This window comes from Monodon monoceros, unplaced genomic scaffold (genome assembly GCF_005190385.1).
Source record: "Monodon monoceros isolate NGI ecotype Baffin Bay Population unplaced genomic scaffold, NGI_Narwhal_1 Super_Scaffold_13, whole genome shotgun sequence".
In the NCBI taxonomy this organism is placed as follows: Eukaryota; Metazoa; Chordata; class Mammalia; order Artiodactyla; family Monodontidae; genus Monodon; species Monodon monoceros.
The window spans coordinates 50,324,282-50,344,479 of NW_021703769.1; the positions used below are offsets into that span (position 1 = coordinate 50,324,282).

Genomic DNA, 20,198 nt, shown 5'->3' on the forward strand with positions numbered 1-20,198 from the left:
TCTCTAGTTGCGGCGAGGAGGGGCTACTCTTCGTTGTGGTGTGCGGGCTTCTCATTGTTGTGGCTTCTCTTGTTGCAGAGCACGGGCTCTAGGCACGTGGGCTTCAGTAGTTGTGGCATGTGGGCTCAGTAGTTGTGGCTCACGGGATGTAGAGCACAGGCTCAGTAGTTGTGGTGCATAGTCTCAGTTGCTCTGCGGCATGTGGGATCCTCCCAAACCAGGGCCTGAACCCGTGTCCCCTGCATTGGCAGGTGGACTCTTAACCACTGCGCCACCAGGGAAGTCCCTCTTGGTGCATTATTGATGAAACTCTTCATTTTTCCCCTCTGAATTTGCAGCTCATGTTGCAGCTGCCTCCAGAGGCATCATCTTCTTCTTCACCTACCTCCCATACCTGTACCTCGCTTTCAGCTACAACCAAAGGAGTCACTTCCAAAAGATTGCCTTTTGTCTCCTCTCCAGTGTTGCCATGGCACTGGGAGTCCGATTAATCTCCACATATGAGACAAAAGGTGAGCCTTACCTTTCTCAAGGTAAACTGCCTTGATGTTTTGCCATTTGCTGACAGGCAGAGTTGACCTTCATTGCCAAATAAACATAACTGGCTCATTTTATTCAGTGTTCTGAGCATTTACAGTATACTTACATCTATGGTAGGTACTGTAAGAAACACTTAAGAAATGTAGAATGACGTTTACACAATGCAGCTTACAATGTAATTTGGGAGAAAAACTAAAAAATGTAAATGATTTAGGGAATTATACACCTATATAGTTGTATAGATCTAAAATATATAGATTTATGATTAGAAGTTCAAATAACACTTTAGAACTTTACAGATAATGTAGTGCTATTACAGATACCATATTTTATTCTCATAGGCTTCAGAGTTAGTCTTCTTTCACAAGTTGGTCTAGGGGGCCTTCCATCAGAGATGTTACAACTTCCACACTTTGGAGTTGAAAGTACAATGTGAAGTTTTCATTTGTCTCATGTTTCTGGAGTTTGAAGAATTCCCCACAGCATCTACAGTCATTGCAGAAGATTGCAGCCAACATGTCAATCAAAATGTAGGACACTGGGACTTCCCTGGTGGCACAGTGGTTAAGAATCCACCACCAAGGCAGGGGACACAGGATCAAGCCCTGGTCTGGGAAGATCCCACATGCCACAGAGCAACTAAGCCCCTGCGCCACAACTACTGAGCCCATGAGCCACAACTACTGAGCCCACATGCCACAACTACTGAAGCCCACATGCCTAGAGCCCGTGCTCTGCAAGAAGAGAAGCCACTGAATGAGAAGCCCGCACACTGCAATGAAGAGTGGCCCCTGCTCGCCGCAACTAGAGAAAGCCCATGCACAGCAACGAAGACCCAACACAGCCATAAACAAACAAACAAGTAAATAAATAAAATGTACGACCCTGAGGTCTGTGGGGTTACAGTACTTACTGAATGGAACAGTTTCCCATTTCGGTGGTACTAAGATGATCTGCTCTGAACACTCTAACAAGTGCCTTCATTGCTCAATGTTAGCTTTTATCACCAGAGTCCAGGTCCCAAATGATAAAGCTTGGTTTAGCAGCAGATAACAGGGATAGGAGTTATAAGTTGGGTCGAGTTTGTGGGTCCCCTTACTGCAATTGGGATAATCTCCAATGTCCTGGTTAGAGGCATCACCTACCAATGAATTTCTTTATTAAGTTTGGATGGTCTAAATGGGTTAAGGGTGCTTAAAATTTAATAAAGGATGTTAAGTTGACCAGAATTTATTGAAAGTGAGTGGTTTTCTTTAACAAAGCAATGTTGAGACCATGATTTACAAATACTTATGGAGGAAAAGTATATTTGAAATGGTATATCTGATTCCTTACATGTTAGTGAATGAACGTAGATGCTTTATGGAGCCTGTCTGTTGAAATTGAGGGAATCTAGGTAGGTGGTTGGACTGGATGAACGGTGTGTTATGTTCAGTGTTCATTCCTGAAAGACACAGGATAGCCCATAAATGGTGTCTAATGTTACAGCTGAAGGAAATGCAAATGATCATAAGCAGGTAGGAATCTCTAAGAATATAATTGATGAAATGTTAGAAATCCGAGGATAATATTTCTTATTTAGAATCCTCATACTTTAACTGGATTAGGTTTTCCTATTCATTTGACCTATCTGCTCAAATCAGATAGCACGCCTTCTAGTGAGTGAATAAATTAAATTACTATGGGGCTTCCCTGGTGGCGCAGTGGTTGAGAGTCCGACTGCCGATGCTGGGGACGCCGGTTCGTGCCCCAGTCTGGGAAGATCCCACATGCCGTGGAGCGGCTAGGCCCGTGAGCCATGGCCGCTGAGCCTGCGCGTCTGGAGCCTGTGCTCCGCAATGTGAGAGGCCTGCGTACTGCAAAAAAAAAAAAAAAAAAATTACTCTGTACATTTTCTCAGTAAGTCTAGTGCAGTGCTTTCGGTTTTAATCTTGAGCAGGAATCACTATATACAACATGAATCAGGCCTCTGGTTGTATGGCAGAAACATTTTGGCCTCTTAAAATCAGAACCTGCATGCTTGTGGAGCAACTGGGTTTGTCACTTGAAATTTCCATTTATTGATTTATTTGTTAATTTATTATTTACTAGATTGATTTTAGTTTTTAAGAGGCCCAGTAAATAGCACCCTTCTCCCCTCCTTAGTTTCTGAACCAGTTGAGAAACAATACAGAGATGTCATCTTATTAATACCCAAATATCTTTTTATAACTAATAAAAAACTTAGTGGATGGGTTATTATAGATGCTCAGATGGGCCATTTTATCTCAACTCCTCAAGCTTGTCAGTGCTGTCTTGTAGCCCTGACTAATCTTGTTTCAATCTCTTCCCTTCCACAGGTATTGATCTCAAGGTTATTCCTTAATAAACATCTTGCATACTAAACTCCATTTCAGGGTCTGTGTCACAAGGAACCCAACCTGTGACTATTGAATTTATCTCTGGGACCCCTATTAATGTGAGAGGGGTCTCCTATTTTGCTCTCCACCTGGGTGGGACGCTGGGCCTTGTTGTTTAGCTCCCTTGCCTTGAAAGGCCATCCGAATGGAAGCCCAAAGTTTTCTTGTTAGTAAATGACCTCTGAGCAAAAGAGTTCCAGTAGGAAAAGAGAGAATAGGGCAAAGAAATACATTTGAAAAGATGCTGGCCAAACCTGTTCCAAAACTGGATTTCAGGAAGCCCAGCAAATCCCAAACAAGATTAACAATAAGAAATCTACATTAGACATACCAACATAAAATTGAGCACACCAGAGGTCAAGAGAAAAATCTTAAAAGTAGCTGGAGGGGAAAAAAAAAAGACAGATTGCTTTTCAAAGGAGCCAAGAGTGGGAGCCTGAAGATAGTGGCTTTATACGTTGTTTAAAATAATAATGATGATGATGATAATGATGATGTCTTTAGGATTTTTTTAAAAAGATAGAATTAAAATACATAAAAGGGTTTTTGAGGAGATAAAGTCAGAAATTAGTGGGGGTAAATACTTTTTGGAAGGGGAGTAAAGATATTGATTAACTTTAGACTTTGCAGCAATGTAGACCTGGTAATTCACTACTGAGCTGACCAGGAAAAGGCTAGGAACAGTGTATAACTTTCAAACTTTAAATAGAGAGAAAATGAAATAATCAAAAGATTGGTTGAGTCAAAAAGAAGTGGTGTGGGAGAGGAATTATGTCACATGGCCTCTTCTACTGCAAAGGGGGATGAGAAGTCAGGGAAGAACAATCATGATCAAAGAGATGTGAGGGCAGGTGAACTTTGCCAGATTCCTTTCAGCAGCAACCTGCTCTCAAACACAAATAAATAAATTGTGGAAAGAAGTAACAGCTAACTCCTACCCAATCCAAAATCCAGCAGTATTTTTGTTTTGTTTTGTTTTTTAAATAGAACTCGATGAGCTGATTCTCAAATGTACATGGGAGTATAAAGGACCAAGAATAGCCAAGAACTCTTGAGGAAGAACAAAACAGCAAAACTTGTTTTACCGGATTTCATGATTTATCATAAAGCAATGGTAATTAAGATTATGGTTGACAAATAGACTAATAGAACAGAAAAGAAGGGAGAGATAAATGCATTGTTAAATATCAGAGATGATACTTCAGAGCAGTGGGATTTAATAAATGGTGCTGGAGCAACTAAAGAACCTTATGGAAAAAATTGAAATTGGACTTTGAATTCACACCATACACAGATATCAATTCCAATGTAAAAAAACTATAAAGTGGGGCTTCCCTGGTGGCACAGTGGTTGAGAATCTGCCTGCTAATGCAGGGGACACGGGTTCGAGCCCTGGAAGATCCCACATGCCACGGAGCAACTAGGCCCGTGAGCCACAACTACTGAGCCTGCGCGTCTGGAGCCTGTGCTCCGCAACAAGAGAGGCCGCGATAATGAGAGGCCCTCGCACCGCGATGAAGAGTGGCCCCCGCTTGCCACAACTAGAGAAAGCCCTTGCACAGAAACGAAGACCCAACACAGCCAAAAATAAATAAATTTTTTTAAAAAGTAACAAATATTCAAGTACAATTGGTGTCCTTAAAAAAAAAACTATAAACTTTTTTGGAGATGATATAGGAGAGTACATTCATGTACTTGAAGTAGGAAAGATTTCTTAAACAAGACACAAAAATAACTAACCATCAGGAAAAGACTGATAAATAATGACATTAAAATTAAGACACCATGAAGAGAATGAAAGGAGAAGCTACAGAGTGGGAGAGGATACATTTAACCTGCAAAAGGCTTGTATCCAGAATATTTAAAGAATTCATAAAATCAATTATATATCATACTTTATAGTAAAGAAAAAAACAGGCAAAAATAGGTACTTCATGAAAAGACATATCCAAATAACCAATAAACATATGCAAGCTAGAAGAAAATGAAGTGACATATTTAAAGAAAGTACTGAAAGAAAAACCTTGTCAACTCAGTGTTCTATATCCAGGGGAAAATTAGGGAGAAATGAAGACTCTCTCAAACCAAAGCGACAGAATCAATTGCTGGGAGACATTACAAGAAATGTTGAGTTCTTCAAGCAAAAACAATATCATATCAGACAGAAGCTTGGATCTGCACAAAGAAATTAAGAGCACTGAAAATGGAAGATACAATTTATTTTGTCTTTTGTGGAGGTTTCTGGCTCTAAAAGAGAACTGACTGTCTAAAGCAAAAGTGGTAGCAATGTATTGTGTTTATAGCTTATGTGAAAATGAAATGTATGACAACAGTAGCAAAGGGTGGGAGGGAAGAACTGGAAACTGGAAATTGTTGTAAGATCCTTATGCTACACATGAAGTAGTATAATATTATTTGAAGATAGACTAAAGATGATTTTAAACCCTAGAACAACACTAAAAAAATTTTTAGAGGTATAAGTAATAAATCGATAGTAGAAATAAAATGGAATGATTAAAAAAAAGTCCCCATTAATGCAAGAAAAAGAGGAAAAAAGAAACAAAGAAAAGTTTGGACCAAATAGAAAAGAGCTGGCAAAGTGGTAGATTTTAATCCAATCAATAATCACATTAAATGTGAATAATCTAAACGTACCAATTAAAAAGAGTCAGTTTAGATAAAAAGGCAAAACCCAACTAGATGCTGCCTACAGACAAAGATGACGGTGAAGTTGTAAAGGGGGTGTGCATATTTGGGGTTTGGGGGGTTATTGATTTGGGTGGTAGTTGTACAAAGTACTTCCTGTGTAATTGCTTGTTAAACTCCATTTTATATACTTGATATGTACATTCCCAATAAATAAATAAAGTTAACTGGCAATCAAATGTCTGCTGAGGTAGGGAAGGAGCCTTGTCTCTTTCTTCTTTTCAGACACTGCAGACTTACACTGAACAAGGATGCACCTGGCTTTCACAAACTAAGTGTGCTGACTGTTTATGGCAGCTGAGGTTTGCAAGACCTGTCTGTAAGCCATGGTGAAAGGCAAGGCTCTCGATTGGCACAAAGACAGACACAAGTCATAGAATCTCATCTCAGGAAGGGCCTCAGAGGTTTCCTGGCCCCTCGCCCCTCACAGCGTGGCCTGTGCACCAGCAGCATCAGAACCCTCAGAGAGCTTGTTAGGAATGCAGACTCCCAGGCCCATCCAGACGCACTTAATCAGAACAAAATCCCCAGGTGATTAGTAAGCACGGGAAAGTTTGAGGAGCACCGTTCTAGCCCATCTGTCTGCTCACCAGTATTTGAATGTCTCCTCTGGTGTTGCTAGTTACCACCTCCTCAATCCTGCCATGTGGCAACAGATGCAGGGTATCTTGGATGCTTTACATGAGAAGCTTAGTCAGCTTGCATTCAGATTAGACACTTGGCATCACAAAGGATACTTATCTTTATATGCACCCAGGAATTGGTCCCAAGCCCATCCTCAGCACTCCTTTCTTCATGGCATATGTATGTGTTGAGCAGCTGCTGCATATGAGGTCCTGGGTCAGATGTTGGAGATACTGAGATAACCTGACAGTCCCTGGCCCCAAGCTGGGGTTGGCAATAAGTGAGCAGTTTCACAGTGCGGAGTGAGACCTTCAATGCTCACAATTAGCGCAGGGTGCCCCAGATGCACGTGGGTTAGACATAACCCAAGAGAGTGAGTATACATGCTTGCTGGGGAAGGAGATACCTGTGCTGACCTACCAAGTAAGAATTAACCAGGCAAAGAAGGTGGGGAGGAGTAGGAAGGGCTTACCTGACAGCATGTGCAAGAGTGTGAAGATGTGTCTCAGATGACCAAATTTCTACTTCTTGGTGCCAAAGAATCATTTTGGCAATAATAAGAATGTTTTATTGGGAATTCCCTGTCAGCCCAGTGGTTAGGACTCAGCGCTTTCACGGCTGGGCCCAAGTTCAGTCCCTGGTTGGGGAACTAAGATCCCACAAGCTGTGTGGCATGGTCAAAACAAAAAACAAAAAAAAGTTTTACCTTCTTTGAGAAACCAACAACTAGCTTTTCTTTTCCTGTGCCTAACTTTTGTCCCTTAATACCCCAGACGTGAATAGTCCAGTCTTCTCATTGGCTTGTTCTCCAACTGTTTGATTGGAAAGTTCTGGTAACTTTTCTCTGTCTTCGATGTGGTGACTGTTTTCCTTCCTTTGGAGTAGGCACAGGCATCCAATGGAGGAACATGGGCAGTATAGGAGGAGAGTTTAACTTCACTCAGGTGCTGCTGATGCTACTGCTGGACTCTTAAATGGCTTGGTGGCCTGGTATGTGGAGTCTGTCTTCCCAGGGGTGTATGGTACACCCAAACCTTGGTACTTCTTTCTCATGGTGAGTACTGATGCTGCTGTTTTATAGATTGACATTAGAATTTTTATAGCTCGTCATCAATATTCCTATCCCTCTTTGTGGTGTTGGTTGCAACCTCAAACTCCTGGAAATCTAAGTGCAGTTCTCTAACCTGGATTCACCCCAAACCTATCAACTTGTGGTTACCAAGGGAGCATAATTAACGAGTCTGACTCTTGCCCCACTGCTGATACCCTGTGCAGAGTCCCCTTAAGAGTGCCTGTGGCTGTCTCACATGTGCCCACTTGAGTGGCAGGCCCTGCATTCTCTCACAGAATGCCACCCCAACAAGCTAGAGCCCTCAGGACTCCTTGGCCTCTTTCCTCTTTGGGCTGGTGGCAAGGCCCTGAAGCTCTTTGAGACCTCTGTGACCTGGGGGCATGGGCACGGGGCACAGCTTTCGTTGACAACCCCATGAAGCTCTCCAAATCTTTTCTCTCCTATGGTGAGTAAATTTTCCTACAAAGTTGAACCCATCATGCCTGATTCAGTCCTCTTGCAGATTCAGTCTGAGCCCATCTGAATTGCACAGGTACTCACTTCAGGCCTCGGCAAAGGCTGCCATGTTTGCCCTTCTTGGTCTGTGGAGAAGTGGGTAGATTGTTAACGCCAGTATTTCTCCAGGCCTCAGCCCACAGGGGTGCTGATTGCCAACACAACAGCTTCCCCAGTACACCAGGAGCGTGGATGTGAGGCATCATTTGTAGCTCCATCCTCCAGACGGTTGTAGGTTGAAATGCAGTTTATTAGTAGTAAGTCTGTGAGCAAATTCTTGACTTCTTCAGGCACCATTAAGTGTTCGATACCAGGAAGCTGCGATGGGTGAGGCTGGGGTGGGGGTTAGGGGAGGGAAGTGTGAGAATTTAATTTACCAAAATATTTATCTTCCAGAAGAAGAGAGCCAATTCACCTACATGTATTAATGTAAGTTGACTTCCTCTGTAGCCCTCCTACTGGCGTGGAGAACCTATATCCTTTACGAATTCAGTGCTGGAGTTGGGGGATCCTCAGAAAGCTCTGAAAAGCAAGTTCATTCAGGAAGAGCCTACTGATTTGATAAAAGGAATTGAAATCCAACATCTATACAAGGTATCAGCTCACAAATCTTCTTCCAAGGACTTGAGAAATAGTGCATAGAGGCTTCTGTTTTATTCTGCCAGTGGTTACAAGGTACATTTTGTGATAGATTTTTAATTCCCTTCTGTAATGTTATCCTCAAAATTAGGAGTGTAATGTAAAATGTCCTGTTTTCTGTCATAAAGTTAAGTGACTGGATGGAGGGTCTAGATGATCTTTCTTGAAACAGTCTCGCAAAAGCCAAACACCTCTTGTTGGGGACACCCTGGAACTCAGTCATTTGATGGCTGACTTTGATCCACCAGTGTTTTTACATAACCAAATCAAATAGTAAACCAGATTTCACTGCTGGCTTCCAGATGCAGAAGTGTTTGTTCTTTCACCAGTGTCTGCTGAGTCCTGCATTGACTAAGGACTCCCCTGACAGGATGACTGGATATAAGCTCTATACCCTGGTGTGTCCTCCAGAGCATTATTTTTTTGTTTGGAATCTTCCATTCTTCAAATATGATGAGCCTAAGGAGAGGCAGTGTCCTCTGTATGACTGATACAAGGTCACAGTCAAGGTGCTAGCGCAATACTTTGTGTTGCCTTCCTTGGCCTATGGGATCAAGTGCATCACATGCTGGCCCAGGGGCTCCACAGCATGGGGGATCATCCCAGCTCCTTTACATACTGTGGTAGCAGCTTGGAATGCTCCAGTCTTCACCCAATTTATTGTAGCTTCAATAAGCAGGGATTTCGTTTCCTCTTTACACATAACAAGCAGTCTGCAGGCACATGGTTCTGGCATGATTTCAGCTGCTCAGCAAAGCTGTCCCAGACCCCTGCTGTTTCTGCTCACTTGCTTTCATTTATTTTCCCTGGGCCAGTGGAAGCATATAGCTCTCATCTGCGTGCTTGTCATTTCCCGGTTGCAAGATGGCTGCTGTAGCTCATCTATAGGGAAAGATAAGAGCGAGGGGCTTTCTTTTGGGAGGACTTCTTCCTTCCTTCCTTCTTTCCTTCCTTCCTCCCTCCCTCCCTCCCTTCCTTCCTTCCTTCTTTTCTGCCCTTCAGTAGATCACCCCTTATTCTTATTGCCCAGAATTCTGCCACATGTCCACCTCAACTGCAAAAGGGAGACTGAGAAGTTAGGGAAGAGGACCGTCACACTTGATTCAAAATAATCATACCAGATGGATGTGGAGGCAGGAGAAGTGTGCCAAATTCCTTTCCGCAGCACCCTGCTTCCAAACACAGTTAGATAAATGGTGGGAAGAAGTGACGTCTAAGTCTCACCCAACTATAATGTCTGCACTCCAAACCCCAAGTCCAGCCCAGATGCAATTAGACAGGACAGAAATCAGGCACAGTTTCAGGCACTAGGAATTCAGCATGAACAAGACAGACCAAGTCTAAGACTGGGAAAACAGTAAAGATAGAAGCCTCTCAAAAGGAGTGCGCTGGTATGTGTGAGGAATGGCACAGAGCTGAAATGTGATGAAGTGTGATGTATCTCTGCAAGTGGCATTGTGGGTGATTTTATTTTCTTCCTTATACTCATATATGAATTACTTGTATAATAAGAAAAAAATAAATGGTATTTAAAATACTGGAGGGCTTCTCTGGTGGCGCAGTGGTTGAAGAGTCCACCTGCTGATGCAGGGGACACGGGTTCATGCCCCGGTCCAGGAAGATCCCACATGCCCCGGAGCGGCTGGGCCCGTGAGCCATGGCCGCTGAGCCTGCGCGTCCGGAGCCTGCGCAACGCAACGGGAGAGGCCACAACAGTGAGAGGCCCGCATACCGCAAAAAAATAAATAAATAAATAAAATAAAATACTGGAGACATTTGATTTAGAAAACAGGACAGACTGTCTGGTGTTCTCTCCCTAGATCAACACCACCCACAAGAGGCAGGGTGCCCTTTCTCAGGGGACTAGCCAGGCAGTGCAGAGCAAGGTGTGGCTCGAGAAGCAGGGAGAAGTTCTCGTTCAAGCTCTGAGCCCTTCGTCCTTGAGCTCTGGCCTCTGTGATTCAGCTGCTCTACCACCAGGCTCCAGAGGCCAGGGAAACCCCCCTGGTGTTGCTCCCCATCATGGTCCTCAGTAGCTCCAGGCAGCTAAACTCTGAAAGAAGGAGCTCCCTTATGGATTTCCACTTGGAGTCCCACTGATGAACTTTCAGAGGAAGTTGGTGTGGGTGCTTGGCCTGTCACAGGTTCTTCAGAAATGCCACATGCGTGTGCATATTACACTGTCAGTCAGAGTTGGCTTTTCAACAGGTGTTCTACAAGGGAAGGGATGAACACATGGCAGTCAAAGATCTGACCATAAACCTGTACCGAGGGCAGATCACTGTTCTCCTGGGGCACAATGGAGCAGGCAAAACCACCACCTGCGGCATGCTCACAGATATGTGTGTGGGGTCAGCCCTCCCGAGGAAGTGCTGAAGAAATTGTTGATCCAGATCTAGATGTTTTGGCTCCATCTCCCCTCATCAGATTTCACTGGCATCTTTGTTTGTTGTTTGTTTTTTTACTATCTACGTAGTAGTGCCTGGTTGTTCACATTACCCTGTAGCAGGAAAAGGAAATCTTTGACTCTTTCGGTCAATCTGAGGAACTTAGTTTCAAACACTATCAGGAAGCTGTGAACACTGCTTAGCATGTTTCCTTCCAGGTAGAACTTTCCGGTACAGTGAGGCACCACTAATCTCTCAACCAAACATTTCATCCACTTACTTTTGATTGCCAGGGGCACTTTTAGAATGATACCTGGTGAATTATTCTAAAATTATTGTTTCAGAATAGTTTTTATGCCTAAATAATTCTTTCACATTCCATTAACTAAAATAATATCTGTGATATTTGAAAACTCATTCATTCAAGAAACATATATTTATTGAAGGCTTAACCTATGTAAAGCTCTGTACAAAACCAGTGAGATGCATTTCCAAATTTTGAGGCACTCTGAAAGCCCACCAGTTCTTCTGTGTTACATACAGAATACCAAACGGCTGGGAAGCTATGAACACTTCAAAGTCAAGCTGCCACAATTCTCCTCACAGGTTGCTGATGCACCTTCCACTGAAGGCATTTGAAGAGCAGCAATATTGTGAAGTTTGGTCTGAGGTGCCTTTGGTACTGGGACTTTAAAAACCAAGTTTCAGCCCAGCAGATACATGCTGGATGGGCTCTGGATGTGTCAGGACGGGGGTGCAGTAATGTCTCCAGACAGGTGGTCCTCTCTCAGATACAGGCATTGCTACTTCTGGCAGCATGATCATTTAGGGAAGGCCTCCCCGTCTATGTAGACTTGTGAGGTCCTCAGTACTTGAAGGGTGATCCAGCTAGACACCAGGCTAAGTGATCAAGGAGGCAAGTCAGGTACAAACATTGTTTAAGAAGGCCGACTGATAGAAACACTCCATAGACACTTCCCTATTGCATTCCCTTATATTCTGTTCCTAGTATTCATCACAGTCTGTGCTCATCTGGTTTGTGTATATATATATATATATATATATATATGTGTGTGTGTGTGTGTGTGTGTGTGTTATTTCTCTGTCTCCCCCATCCCTCTCCCTAGGAAGCTTGTTCTGTTCACTTCTGGATCCACAGTGCCTGGAACCGTGCTTGGCAAAGGATAGGCACTCAACAAATATCATTGAATGAATGAATGAATTAATTAATTAATGTAATTGCAAATTCTGTCAAAATGCAGACCATGAATGATAAATAACTAATGATAAATAAATAATACATACATCAGTCCACTCTAGAGCCATAAATAAATAAATAAATAAAATTTAAAAATAATAAGCATTACATAGGATTCCCACCTATGTTTCGTTCTAAGAGTTTCAAACATTAGTTCTTTTTAAAATAAATTTATTTATTTTATTTTATTATTTATTTTTGGCTGCATTGGGTCTTCGTTGCTGCGTGCGGGCTTTCTCTAGTTGTGGCGAGCGGGGGCTACTCTTCGTTGTGGTGTGCGGGCTTCTCATTGCAGTGGCTTCTCTTGTTGGGGAGCACAGGCTCTAGGCTCACAGGCTTCAGTAGTTGCAGCACACGGGCTCAGTAGTTGTGGCTCTCGGGCTCTAGAGCATAGGCTTAGTAGTTGTGCCGCACGGGCTCAGTTGCTCTGCAGTGTGTGGGATCTTCCTGGACCAGGGCTCAAACCCGTGACCCCTGCATTGGCAGGCGGATTCTTAACCACTGCACCACCAGGGAAGCCCCATACATTAGTTCTTACATTTAGGTCTTTGATTCATTTTGAGCTAATTTTTATATGGTCTTTGCACCTTTGTCAAAAATCAGTTGACCAGGGGACTTCCCTGGTGGCAGAGTGGTTCAGAATCTGCCTGCCAATGCAGGGGACATGGGTTCGATCCCTGGTCAGGGAATTAGATCCTGCATGCCACAACTAAGAGCTTGCATGCCACAACTAAATAAAAAGATCCCGCATGCTGCAATGAAGATCCCTCGTGCCACAACTAAGACCTGGCGCAGCCAAATAAATAAATAAATATAAAAAAAAAAGAATCAGGACCAGCCAAAACATATAGGGTGATGTCTGGGAGGGTCCCAAATGAAAAGCTTCCATGTCTTCAGAATGTGTCAGCCTCCTGGCACATTGCTATATAGAGGGTAGCTCACCTAAGCTTCAAGTGTCTAGTTTTTACTGGGGTTTCATTACATGGGCGTGAATGATTGAATCATGGACCTCGTGACTGAGCTCAGTCTGCAGTCTTTCCCTCCCAGCAGATTGGGAGGTCAGATTGATATCATGGTTCAAAGCCCCAACCATCAAATCACATGGTTGGTCTTTTTGGTATGACCGGCCCAGATCTTGATCACCTCATTAGCATAAACTCAGGTGTGGCCTGAGGGTACTACCAGGAATAGCAAAGACACCCCTATCACTCCAAGGATTTAGAGGCCCCTCCCAGTAACTGGGGACAGAGGCCATCCAGATTCTTTATTATACAACACTTACATTGATTTTTAATATGCTGAACCTTCCTTGCATTCCTGGGATAAATCCCACTTGGTCATGGTGTATAATCCTTTTAATATGCTGTGGTACTTAGTATTAATAAGTCATATATTTAAATGGTTCAAGATGCAAAAGCCAGGAATTCCCGGGCAGTCCAGTGGTTAAGGCTCCACCTTTTCACTGCCAAGGGCCCGGGTTCAATCCCTGGCCAGGGAACTAAGATCCCACAAGCCTCATGGTGTGGGAAAAAAAAAAGATACAAAAGTCTTTTGTTTATCCCTTTCCCTGAAGGTAGTAAGTTTATTATGTGTCTTTCTTATGTACAGTTTATGTATATACAATAGTCCCCGCTTATTTGCAGGGGATTTGTTCCAAGACCACCAGTGGATGCCTGAAACCTCAGATAGTACCAAAGCCTATATATACTATGTTTTTTCCTATACATACATACCTATGACAAAGTTTAATTTGTAAATTAGGCACAGTAAGACATTAAACCAATAGCTAGTGGGAAGCAGCCACATAGCACAGGGAGATCAGCTCAGTGCTTTGTGACCACCTAGAGGGGTGGGATAGGGAGGGTGGGAGGGAGGGAGACACAAGAGGGAAGAGATATGGGGATATATGTATATGTATAACGGGTTCACTTTGTTATAAAGCAGAAACTAAAACACCATTGTAAAGCCATTATACTCCAATAAAGATGTTAAAAAATAAAAAAAATTTAAAAAACCAAAACAATAATAATAAAATAGAACAATTATAGCAATATACTGTAATCAAAGTTATGTGAATGTGGTCTCGCTTTCTCTCTCCCAAAGAATATCTTATTGTACTGTACTTACCCTTCTTGTGATTTGAGATGATAAAATGCCCATGTGATGAGATGAAGTCAGGTGAATGATATAAGCATTGTGACACAGCATTAGGCTATTGACCTAGTGACAATACATCAGAGGAGAATCATCTGCTCCAGGTGATCCTGGATCATCAAGTCATGACAACGTCGACGGCTGGATGTCAAGGGCAGACGATGTCGATGGTTGGGGATCCCGAGCAGGACAGAGCTGGATGGCACAGGATTTCAGAGTTCAGGATACTCAGAACGGTGCACAATTTAAAACTATGAGTTGTTTATTTCTATAATTTTTAAATATTTATTTATTTATTTATGTATTTTTTGGCTTCTTCATTGGGTCTTCATTGCTGTGCGCGGGCTTTCTCTAGTTGCGGTGAGTGGGGACTACTCTCTGTTGCGGTGCACGGGCTTCTCACTGCGGTGGCTTCTCTTGTTGTAGAGCACTGACTCTACATGCACGGGCTTCAGTAATTGTGGCATGCAGGCTCAGTAGTTGTGGCTCGAGGGCCCTAGGGCACAGGCTCAGTAGTTGTGGCGCACGGGCTCAGTTGCTCCGTGGCATGTGGGATCTTCCTGGACCAGGGCTCAAACCCGTGTCCCCTGCATTGGCAGGCGGAGTCTTAACCACTGCGCCACAAGGAAAGTCCCCTATTTCTGTAATTTTTCATTTAATATTTTCAAACCATAGTTGACTGTGGGTAGTGGGTAACTAAAACTGTGGAAACCGAAACCTCAGATAAGGGGGGACTGCCGTACAAGCAAAGTGCTTGTTGGACGAGCCAGCCTCCCGTCAGAAGCCACTGCCAGATCTCTGTCCTCTGCTATTTCAGCTGAAAGACTTGTTGCGCCAGAAGTGCCCTGAAGAAATCAAACGCGTGCTGCATATCCTCAGTCTGGAGGACAAACGGGACTCCCGGAGCAGGTTCCTGAGTGGGGGAATGAGGCACAAGCTCTCCATTGGCATCGCCCTCATCGGCATCACCCTCATCGCAGGCTCCAAGGTAGGGAGCTGCAGGGTCTGGCTTCCTTAAAGACACAGGTCAGGGCCCCCACATGCAGTAGACAAACACGTTGCGTCAGCAAGGCCCAGAAGTATCACTTTATAGTTCCCACTTGGCCTGGGCTGGCTGCAGGCCCTTCAGCCATGGCCCAGGCACCTCAGCTCTGGACACCCTGGATGGGCAGTCTCGTGTGGGTGGTACTGCTGAATCTTCATTGACCTCCAGTCACGTAGGGCCTGCAGTGCAGCCAGCCGGGGCCTGGGACGTGACTGCCGTCATCACAAGGTCATTCCTCTGCCCTTCAGGTGCTGATGCTGGATGAGCCAACCTCAGGCGTTGACGCCATCTCCAGGAGGGCCATCTGGGACCTTCCTCAGCAGCACAAAAGTGACCGCACCATCCTGCTGACCACCCACTTCGTGGATGAGGCCAACCTGCTGGGGGACCACATCGCCATCATGGCCAAGGGGGAGCTGCAGTGCTGCGGGTCATCTCTGTTCCTGAAGCAGAAATATGGTGAGCGGCCCCGGGCAGGCAGCCAAAACTCCATTCTGTGTGGGGTCAGCGTTGCTGGCCCAGTGTGCTGGAGAAAGTATCCATCGGTAACGTTCCTGAAGGGCCCCTGAGATCAGGCAGGGAGAGGCCTTCTCTAGACATCCTGTTCTGCTACCTGTGGGTAGAGACCCGAGGCCCCAGGCAGAGGGGCCTGTGAGAACGAAGAAGGAATGAAGCAGAAAAAATCTCTGAGACTTGGAGTTAGAAGGCCTGTGTTTGAGTTCCACTCTGGTAGTTTACTCCCTCTTCATCCTTTCTACCAAGTTAGTTCATCCTTTTTTGGCCTTAGTTTTCTGATCTATAAAACGGAGATTAAGATACCATGTTCCTCAAAGTGGGAGCTGGTGCATGCAAAAGTGCGAGTTGTTATTTCCACAACTGGGTGTACTCCTCATTAGCATCCCACCACAAACATCCTCGCCTTGTTTTCCTGGACCCCCAGCCCTCTGTGTTTCCCTCTTATGTCTCTGAATGCTCCTTTGCATCACTTCTACTTCTAAACATGGAAATGCCTTGGTTGCTTTACTTTTCTTTCTCTGCCCACTGACTTAGTGATCTCATCCAGTGTCCTGACTTTAAATACTTACCTGGCTGAAAAACGTATGTATCTCTGGCTGGACCTCTCAACTGAACTCCAGATTTGTGTGTTTAACTACCTACTCCACACATCCACATAGACAGTGAACAGACCTGAAAGACTTGTCCAAAACCTGTGCAGAGCTGAGCTCCAGCTCTTTACTGCCAAACCATCTCCCCCACAGTAAAGGCAGCTCCATTCTTTTTTTTCTTTTTTTTTTTTTTTTGCTATATGTGGGCCTCTCACTGTTGTGGCCACAGGCCACAGGCCACTGTTGCGGAGCACAGGCTCTGGATGCACAGGCTCAGTGGCCATGGCTCACGGGCCTAGCCGCCCCGCGGCATGTGGGATCTTCCTGGACCGGGGCACGAACCCGTGTCCCCTGCATCGGCAAGAGGACTCTCAACCACTGCGCCACCAGGGAAGCCTGGCAGCTCCATTCTTCTAGATGCTTGGCCAGAACCTTGGGGGCTCCCTGATCCTCTGTCTCTCATAGCCCATAACTGATCTACCTGCAAACTCTGGTGACCTTGCTTTCTTCCCACCTCTACCACTTGTTAGCCTCCTGGTCCAGGCTGCCGTCCCTCTACCTGCATTATTGCAGTTGCTTCTAACCCACCCCTGGCCTCTGCCCAGTTGTCAGAATGAGTGTGTCACTCTTCTGCTCAGTCCACCAATGACTTCCTGTCCCACTGAAAGGAAAAGGCGGAGTCTTGGGAGTGGCCCAAAGGCCTTGCTTTGCCTGGTCCTATTACCCCGACCACATTTCCTAAAGTTCTTCAGCTGCTTTGCTCTGCTCCTGCCTCATGGCCCCCTTTCTTATCCAGCATACTGGGCCTGCTCCTTCCTCCGGGCCACATATTGTCATGCCTTCTCCTCTTCCTTAGGTCTTCAGGCCTTTTACAGATGTCACATTTTCAGTAAGGCCTTCCTTGTGACCCTGTTTAAAGTCACAATCCCCGATACTCTGTATCCCCTCCCCGTTCATCTTTCGCCTTAGCACTTGTCACTAATATACTCTAAATTTTACTTATTTATCTTATTATTTGTCTCATATCCCTTTAATGAAAGCCCCTTGAGAGTAGGGATCTTTGACTATTTGGTCCACTGCTATGTGCTCAGTACCTAGAAGAGTGCCTGTCACATCATAAGAGCTCAGTGAATGTTTATTGAATGAGTGCATTGCAAGCAGTGTAGTAACAAGTGTTACTAGTAATTTCTGAAAGAATGTTTAGAATACCATAAGGTATGTATCCTCAAAAACATAATTTAATTATGATAGAGGTATGCTTGTTCTTAACCTTAATGTTCAAGGCCCCTACCTACTAAGTTTTCACTTCCCCACATTAGTTATCACTTAAAGTGAGTGTTGCCCTTAATACAACCCACCTTTATTTTGCCTAGCATTGCTAAATGTGCTATTATCACCTCCCAACTATGGAGTAGAAGGTAAGACTCAAGAGTAGCATTATAGACCTTCAAAGCCAAGTTCACTGTGGTTTAAATTCAAGCCTGCAGGGCTCACCAGCTTCCCTGTCCTGTGGAGCTATCCTGTTCTAGGATATAGAATGCTAAATGTGACTAAAAAGGGTAAAACTGTTTCATGATCTTTTAAATGTTGTTTCAGGTGCAGGATATTATATGACTTTAGTGAAAAAACCTCACTGTAACATGGAGAAGATTTCTCATCTGATTTATCAACACACACCAAATGCAATTTTCCAGTCTAGCACTGGAGAAGAAATAACATTTATACTTCCTAAAGAGAGTGTGCACAAGTATGCCATACCTGAGACGTCTGGAGTAATTGTTTGCATGTACTGAGTGTACAGTTGTCTCTCCTATCCCTGTCCTCGCCAAGGGCACTCAAAGCTGTAATGGTCTGGATCCCTAGGCCTTTGGTATTTCCTAGAAAGACACCACACCCCAGCCAGAGTGCACTTGAAAATACAGGACTCTGATCATGTTTCCTTCGCCTTAAAAACCCTTGATGGTTCCCAGTTGCCTTCAGGTTAAAATCAAATTCTTTAAGATGGCTTTAGAGGGGCCCTTGATTGTGTGAACTCTAATTACATGCACCCAAGTAACTGAGCTCAGATGAAGATTTTACTTGATTTTCCTTTAAATTACAGTTGACCCTTGAACCACACAGGTTTGAACTGCGTGGGTCCACTTATACACAGATTTTTTCAATAAATAGGTTACTATGGTACTACACTATCCCCATTTGGTTAAATCTGTGGATGTGGAACATTTGGATATGGAAGGCTGACTATAAAGTTATAAGTGGATTTCTGATGTGGGGTGGGAGCAGAAGTCAGCCCTGTAATTATCTCAGACCTCAGATTGGTTCCCAACACTTCCCTCTCTCCCTCTCCTCAGTCCTCATGTTGCTTTCAGAGAGGAATCTTACCTTATACTTCATTGAGAAAATAAACACCATCCAACAAGAACTCTATTTTATCCCTGTCACAAACCTACAAACTTGCTTGCTTCAACACCAGCTCAAGTACCCACCCACCTCACCTTCTCAAGAGTTCACTTGTTTGATAATTTCCTCTCTCATCTACATCACCAACTTCTCTCTCTTTGGGTCATTTCCATGAACATATTAGTGTGATCTGGAAAAACACTCTCTTGAGCCTACCTGTCTTTCCAGCCACCACTCCATGCCCTGCAACCCTGCACAATCAAAACTCTCTTAAAATGGGCTAAGCATGTTGCCTGCTTTATCTCATCACCCATGCATTACTTAGTCTACTTCACAGTGGCTTTCACACCCTTCCATCCAAACTGGAAAAATGCCTATTCAGATCTTCTACCCATTTTAAAATCAGGTTGTTTTTTCTTTGATATTGAGTTGAATGAGCTGTTTATATATTTTGGATATTAACCCCTTATCAGTCATATACTATTTGCAAATATTTTCTCCCATTCAGTAGTTTATCTTTTTGTTTGTCAATAGTTTCCTTTGCTGTGCAAAAGCTTTTAAGTTTAATTAGGTCCCATTTGTTTATTTTTGCTTTTGTTTCCTTTGCCTTAGGAGACAGATCCAAAAATATATTGTTACGATTTATGTCAAAAAGTGTTCTGCCTATGTTTTCTTCTAAGAGTTTTATGACTTCTGGTCTTACATTTAGATCATTAATCTATTTTGAGTTTATTTTTGTATATGATGTGAGAAAATGTTCTAATTTCACTCTTTTACATGTAGCTGTCCAGTTTTCCCAGCACAACTTAATTAAGAGACTGTGTTTTCCCCATTGCATATTCTTGCCTCCTTTGTTGTAAATTAATTGACCATAGGTGCATAGGTTTATTTCTGGGTTCTGTATTCTGTTTCATTGATCTATTTGTCTGTTTTTGTGCCAGTACCATATTGTTTTGATTACTGTAGCTTTGCATGATACCTCCAGCTCTAGACTTCTTTCTAAAGATTGCTTTGGCTATTTGGGGCCTTTTGTGTTTCCATAAAAATTTTAGACTTATTTGTTCTAGTTCTGTCAAAAATGTCATTGGTATTTTGATAGAGATTGCATTGAATCTGTAGATTGCCTTGGGTAGTATGGTCATTTTAATAATAATAATTCTTCCAATCCATGAACACAGTATATCCACCACTTTGTGTTGTCTTGAATTTCTTTCATCAGTGTCTTATAGTTTTCCAAGTACAGGTCTTTTATCTCCCTAGGTAGGTTTATTCTTAGGTATTGTGTTCTTTTTTATGTGACAGTAAACGGGATTGTTTCCTTCATTTCTCTTTCTGATAATTTGTTGTAAGTGTATAGAAACGCAGTAGATTTC

General features: G+C 43.5%; 1 protein-coding gene across 1 annotated transcript in view; it reads left to right on the forward strand.

Moving 5' to 3' along the window:
* LOC114894301 (ATP-binding cassette sub-family A member 17-like) overlaps positions 1–20,198 on the forward strand; it is a 71,350-nt gene that overhangs the window by 14,304 nt on the left and 36,848 nt on the right. Inside the window, 7 exon segments of the mRNA XM_029220836.1 lie at positions 339–512; positions 7,155–7,235; positions 7,238–7,323; positions 8,287–8,430; positions 15,092–15,262; positions 15,568–15,778; positions 18,022–18,172. Of these exon segments, the coding sequence (XP_029076669.1) occupies positions 339–512; positions 7,155–7,235; positions 7,238–7,323; positions 8,287–8,430; positions 15,092–15,262; positions 15,568–15,778; positions 18,022–18,172 (1,018 nt within the window).